The sequence below is a fragment of the Pyrus communis genome, chromosome 10 (genome assembly GCF_041283825.1).
Source record: "Pyrus communis isolate YQ-2024b chromosome 10, ASM4128382v1, whole genome shotgun sequence".
NCBI lineage: Eukaryota > Viridiplantae > Streptophyta > Magnoliopsida > Rosales > Rosaceae > Pyrus > Pyrus communis.
The window spans coordinates 22,888,226-22,895,146 of NC_142574.1; the positions used below are offsets into that span (position 1 = coordinate 22,888,226).

Here is a 6,921-nt window from a genome sequence, read left to right on the forward strand (position 1 = left end):
AACTCAACATCTGAATCTGCACACAAGTCGGAACCACCTAATGTAGTCTGTCCGACAGGACTGGGTGTAATATATACGCTCTAGTGCTACGATCACGTGAAGACTGTGCGAATAATCGCGGGTCACCTACGAGTCGGAACCACCTAATGTAGTCTGTCCGACAAGGCTTGCACCTAACTTGGATCCAAGGCGAGCGTGTGGTGCTGGTGAACATCACGTGAAGGACTGTGCCCTGGCCCTGGGCGGGAGCACTAACACCGGGGGTGCAGATTATGAGCTCTCTAAACATCTCAAATTACTATTGCATAACAACATGAATACCGCTTACCTGGCACTTACCTGTGCGTCCACAGTACCAAATACACATTTATTTATATGTATGCCGCTACTAATGCATGTGATGATGCATAAGTAATAATAATAAAGTGCATGGCATAAATCAATTACTCTTTTTAATCTGTTTCTGGGAATTTAAATGTATATAGGTATATACGGAAAACAAAAGCCCACTCACTGGTAATTAGAAGGGTCGTAGCCCCCCTGCCTCGAATGTGAACGTTCGTCCTCGGGAAACGAATCACCTATACGCAACAAAGTTACGAAAACATTAATTTAAAAGCACCTAAGCAACTTCTCGTAATAACTTCTCATACATTGCTCAAAATGGACAATTGAATATACCAATGTGATCTACACAACCTCAGGATCACACCCATATTTTTAAAATAATTTTTGGACCACGCATGCGCCCCCACGCGCCTGAACAGTCACTGACCCACGCGCCCCCACGCGCAGTCACGTGCACTGCACACTGACGGTGTCAATAGACGCCGTCAGGAATATTCCGTTAACCTGACGGAATATTCCGTTAACCTTAACTGACGCCGTTAACTGACGCCGTCACTGCCGTTAGGAATATTCCGTTAAACTTAACGGAATATTCTCCTTTCTTCTCCGGTCAGTCGCCGTCGCCGGCGCCGTCGCCGGAAAACTGGGAAATTTTCAAACCTTGTTTTCTCCTTCGTTTTTCAACCAAATTTCACGTTCTTTATACCAAAATGAAGCCTAGGACTAGTAGAACAACGTTAGACTAGTTTTAAGGCCTAAAAACCATGAAATCTCACCTACAACAACGATCCAAGTTCGGCCAACTTTGCACAGGACAATCCCGACGTCCAAATTCACCCAACGAACCACTCCCAAGCTCCTTGGGACCTCACAAACACATCTACAAGCTTAGAAATTCCAAAAACACACTAGTTTAGGTTTGCATGAACAGTGCAATAATCGGACCTCGTTGAAACTACGTGAAAACGTTCGAATTCTTACCTGGAATTGGTATGGTTGTGCTCCTCACAACCTCACGAGTTCAATGGTGTAATTGGTTCCTGGATTGGTGAAGGTTTGAGTATATGTGTGTGTTGTCTGTGTGTAGAAGAAGAAGAAGAAATGGGCTCGGGGGAGAGAGAGAGAGAGAGACAGAGAAAGACAGAGTGAGGGAATGAGGGAGGGAATCCCGGGAGAAAAGAGAGTGCATGAGTGTGTGTGGTCCCACCACACCACACAACACACACTTATGGGATAAAAACGAACTAGGGGTATAATCGTAATTCTCCAAGTACGTTAAAATGAAATTTGGGACGGGATGTTACAACCTACCCACCTTAATAGAATTTCGTCCCGAAATTCAAAATAACTAATTACACCCCTAACGGTCAAAGAATAATCTAGGATACAAATCCCTCATTCGTTCTTCTGTCTCCCAAGTAGCTTCTTCAACTGAGTGATTCCTCCACAAAACTTTCACCAAATTCACCGTCTTGTTCCTCAGAACCTTTTCTTTCCAATCCAAAATCGTTAACGGTTCCTCGTCATACGTCAAATCTGGATTTATCTCTAACGGTTGAGGAGGTATCACATGCAACGGATCGGCAACATAATGTCGGAGCATAGACACGTGAAAAACGTTATGCACTTTAGCCAACTCCGGAGGCAACTCCAACCTGTAAGCTACCTCACCAACTCGTTCTGTGACCGTGTACGGTCCAATGTACCTGGGACTCAACTTCCCTTTCTTTCCAAACCGCACAACACCTCTCCACGGTGAAAGCTTCAGAAATACCCAATCTCCGACCTTATACGTTCTGTCCGTAGCATGTCGATCTGCTAAACTTTTCTGCCTGTCTTGAGCTGCTTTCAGGTTAGACCTAATTACCTGAATATTTTGAGTAGTCTCCTCGACAATCTCCGGACCTACCAAGACTCTTTCGCCAACCTCTGACCAACACAACGGAGTGCGACAAGATCTACCATACAAGGCTTCAAATGGCGCCATGCCAATGCTCGAATGGAAACTGTTGTTGTAAGCAAATTCCATCAAATCCAACCGCTGGTGCCAAGCATCACTGAACTGTAACACCGATGCTCGTAGCATATCTTCCAAAGTCTGAATAGTTCTCTCGGACTGTCCATCCGTCTGTGGATGATACGCCGTACTGTAAAGTAGTCTCGTACCCAAAGCTTCTTGAAAAGCTACCCAAAACTTCGATGTGAATCGTGGATCACGATCCGAGACAATACTTACAGGGACACCATGGTATTTTACAACCCTTGAGATAAACAATTCTGCTAACCGGCTCAAAGAATATTTTTCTCTCACTGGAATGAAATGTGCCGACTTAGTGAGCCGATCAACGATCACCCAAATGCCATCAAAGCCATTATGTGTACGCGGCAACTTGTACACAAAATCCATAGTGATATTTTCCCACTTCCACTCTGGAACGGGAAGCGGCTGCAACAATCCAAACGGCTTCTTTCTTTCTGCTTTAACCTGCTGACAAACAGCACAACTGCTCACATACTCAGCTATCTCCCTTTTTATACCCGGCCAATAGTAAAATGGTCGAATGGAATGATACATTTTAGTTGCCCCTGGGTGCATGGCATAAGCCGAGATATGTGCTTCATCGAGAATTTCCTTCTTCAAATCCACATTACTAGGCACGAACATTCTACCCTCTAACATCAACATGCCATCAGAATCACGAACTCTGAGGTCTCGCCTCCTTCCTTGATCTCGAGCTCGAATTAGTTCTTGAGTCTGTTCATCAGCTACTTGAGCTTCAAGCACCCGATCAACTAAGATTGGCCTAACTTGAAAATTAGCAAGTAATGCCACTTCTCGATCTTCTGCTTCTAACCTTACTCCCGTAGCACGCAAGTCCACCAAAAGAGGAATACGACTAGCGTACAACGCATTAATACGGCCATGTGACTTCCTGCTAAGTGCATCGGCTACTACGTTCGCACGACCTGGGTGATAGTCAATCGTGCAATCGTAATCGCTGAGCAACTCCAACCACCTCCGTTGACGAAGATTTAGTTCCTTCTGGGTGAAGAGATACTGAAGACTCTTGTGATCTGTGAAGATCCTACACTTCTCTCCGTAAAGATAATGTCTCCACAACTTCAACGCAAAGATGATAGCAGCCAACTCCAAATCATGTGTAGGGTAATTCGTCTCATGGGTTTTCAACTGCCGCGAAGCATAAGCAATCACCCTACCATGCTGCATCAATACACATCCCAGACCATTCAAGGAAGCATCACTATAAACCTCGAAATCACCACTATCGTCCGGAAGTGTCAAAACAGGTGCATTAGTAAGACAATGCTTCAACTGCTGAAAACTTTGCTCACACTTATCATTCCACTCAAACTTAACGTCTTTCCTTGTTAACCTCGTCAGTGGCAAGGCAATCACCGAAAAATCCTTAACGAATCTCCGATAATATCCCGCCAAACCAATGAAACTTCTCACCTCAGTGACGGTTCGTGGTTGCTCCCAACTCTCCACAGCTGCAACCTTTTGAGGATCAACAAGAATACCTTGAGCAGAAATGATGTGCCCCAAAAATGCGACTTGATCTAACCAGAACTGGCACTTGCTAAACTTAGCATACAATTGGTGTTCCCTCAACCTCTTCAACACCAAAGTAAGATGTCGAACATGCTCCGCTTTGGACTTAGAATACACCAGAATATCGTCAATGAAGACAATGACAAATCTATCCAGGTAAGGCTGGAATACCCGGTTCATCAAATCCATAAAAGCTGCTGGTGCATTCGTCAACCCAAATGGCATAACCAGAAACTCGTAATGACCGTAACGAGTCCTGAACGCCGTCTTAGGAACATCATCCCTACTGATCTTCAGTTGATAGTACCCAGACCTCAAATCTATCTTAGAAAATACACAAGCACCTCTCAGCTGATCAAACAAATCGTCGATACGAGGCAATGGATAACGGTTTTTAATCGTTACCCGATTCAATTGTCTGTAGTCGATACACAGCCTCAAAGTTCCATCTTTCTTTCTCACAAACAACACTGGAGCGCCCCAAGGTGAAGTACTAGGCTGAATAAATCCCTTATCCACTAATTCCTGTAATTGCACTTTTAATTCCCTTAACTCAGCAGGAGCCATACGATAAGGAGTTAAAGAAATAGGATTGGTACCTGGAAGCAACTCAATATTGAACTCCACATCTCGATCCGGGGGTAAACCCGGTAAATCCTCAGGAAAAACATCAGGGAAGTGTCTAACCACTCTCACATCCTCAATTCTGCTAGGAACGGTCTCCTCTAGCACCACATGAGCTAGATACCCCTGACAACCTTTAGACAACATCTTCTTCGCTCGCAAAGCCGATATAACGCCATGTCTTACCCTACTCTGCTCACCCACAAAAGTAACCTCAGGTAATCCAGGACGGTGAAACGTAACTACTTTCCCGTAACAATCAATGTTGGCACGATAGAAGTGCAACCAATCTGTGCCCAATATCACATCAAAATCGACAATATCTAACGGGATAAGATCAGCGGGCATAACAACACCTTCTACTATCACTGGACATCCTGGGTACATACAATCTACGACACATCTCTCTCCTCTAGGCATAGCGAATTCTAAATCGTACCCTAGAGGTGTGGGGCGAGGTTGCGTTACTTGAGCAAATGTATGAGAAACAATGGAATGTGTAGCTCCACAATCAATTAAGACTCTAGCAAAATAACCAAGAATATTTAACGTACCCATAATCAAGTCTGGGTTGTTCTGAGCATCCTGCAGGGAAATATTGTGAATACGCCCCTGGCCCTGCTGTCGTCCTCCACGACCTCTGCTCGCATGAACACCGCGACCTTGAGCTCCACGCCCCTGACTGGGCTGACCCATCTGTCTCGAAGATCCTGCACTACTAGTGGCATTCTCACTCTGTTGATATTGTCCTCCTTGGTACCACTGAGAACCACCAACTGGAGCTGGAGGATACGGCATGTAGTTGCTGGGATATGGGGGATAACCACCTTGTGAATACGGGTCCTGGGGGTATTGATACGGTCCCGGGGCATAGGGAACAGCATCACCCTGATAATGATAGGCACCACCTCTACCTGCTTGACCATAATTACTCGGACCTTGGATTTGCCGAATCGGTGCAGGTGGCGGCATAAAGGTCTGCTGCGGCTTCTGCTGCTGACCCTGGGGACAATTCACAGCTATATGTCCCATCTGCCCACACGTGAAACAAGCACCGTTGCCACGCCTACATTCGCCGAAATGTCGGTTATTACATCTACGGCAAAATGGGAGTCGGTTTCGGCCACCATCACTTTGTCTCTGGCCTCGAGCACCTCCATAAAACCTACCTCCACGTCCTTGTCCAGAGGTACTGAAACCACCACTAGACGAACTTGAACTTGCACCACCCCTTTTAAAGTTCTGAGTTTGGCGAGGCCCCAACGATGTTTGACCTTTTCCTTTGTCGTCTTTCTTCTGATTGCCGTTTTTCTCTTCGTCACTATCACTTGACATATTCTCTGAGTCCTCAACCCTCAATAGTATTTCGTAGAACTCCTGGTAGGACTCACAATGAGTAGTAGTCACCATAGAACGCCATTTCTTCTTTGTGCCCAAGCGAAAACGACGAAGCATCTCCGCCGGATTACCAGCGACATCAGGATAGTAACGAGACAAATCAGTGAACTTACGATAATACTCGTTAGCCGTCATCTTTCGCTGTTTCAACTCAGTAAATTCCTGTTTCTTACGGTCGATATACTCAGGGGGTACAAATCTCCTTTGAAACACGTCCTTGAAAACATTCCAATCGGTCCTCTGAGCTGGAGTCAACATACGAAGTTCTTGCTCCCACCAAGCTGCAGACTCCATCTCCAGAAACCAAGAGGTTGTCTCAACCCACCTTTCCATAGGAAGGTTCCCCTGGTTATGTAACACACGAAAAGTCTTCTCTATGTGTTCCAACCAACGTTCTGCGCCTTCATGACCCTCGTTACCTTTAAACTTATCCAACTTCAGGTTATACATAGTCTCCAGAGGAGTCCTCTGGGGAGGGCGCATCACTGTTTGAAGGGCTGTAGCAATCACTTCCCCCAACTGAGTAAGATCAGGGAAACTAGGCTCATCTGAGCGACGTGGTTCCCGACGAGGCGGCATGATTCTGACAGAAGACACCAACTATTAGAATACTCACAAAGACACAGGACTGCCAAACCTAGGCTCTGATACCAAGCTGACACACCCCGACCGAGATCAGGGCGTGCTGGCCGTCACACGAAGGTGACGTAACCATGTGCGCGTGCGGAAGCTATTAAGATAGTAATATAAAAGTACGAATAATTAAAAACCTAATAGCATACATAATACTAGTGTATGTGAGACACAATTCAGAGCAGGTCTACAACAGTCCCAAAAAGAAAAGATACGACATATGTACACCCGAAGGTGACCCTACAATGGTGAGTGTCTGTCAGAATTGCCGGGACGCCCTCTGGGATAAACCACTGAATCTGCTAGACCACTAGAACCTGGAGGGGCGCAAAAACAAAAGCGTG

General features: G+C 45.7%; 1 protein-coding gene across 1 annotated transcript; it reads right to left on the bottom strand.

The window, feature by feature from the left end:
- Positions 1-510: 510 nt before the first annotated feature.
- Positions 511-6,535, bottom strand: LOC148693738 (uncharacterized). Its single transcript, XM_088677195.1, has 2 exons — positions 5,101-6,535; positions 511-581 (listed from the first exon to the last, which is right to left on the bottom strand). Exons 1-2 carry the CDS (start codon positions 6,521-6,523, stop codon positions 511-513), a joined length of 1,494 nt encoding a protein of 497 aa, XP_088533321.1. The 5' UTR covers positions 6,524-6,535.
- Positions 6,536-6,921: the final 386 nt, after the last annotated feature.

Excerpts from the sequence above, each read along its gene's own strand:
- LOC148693738 (XM_088677195.1), bottom strand. The coding sequence starts at position 6,523 with ATGCCGCCTCGTCGGGAACCACGTCGCTCAGATGAGCCTAGTTTCCCT. Across the intron at positions 582-5,100 it reads CAACCCAGACTTGATTATGG|GTGATTCGTTTCCCGAGGAC; the intron begins GTACGTTAAATA and ends TGTTGCGTATAG.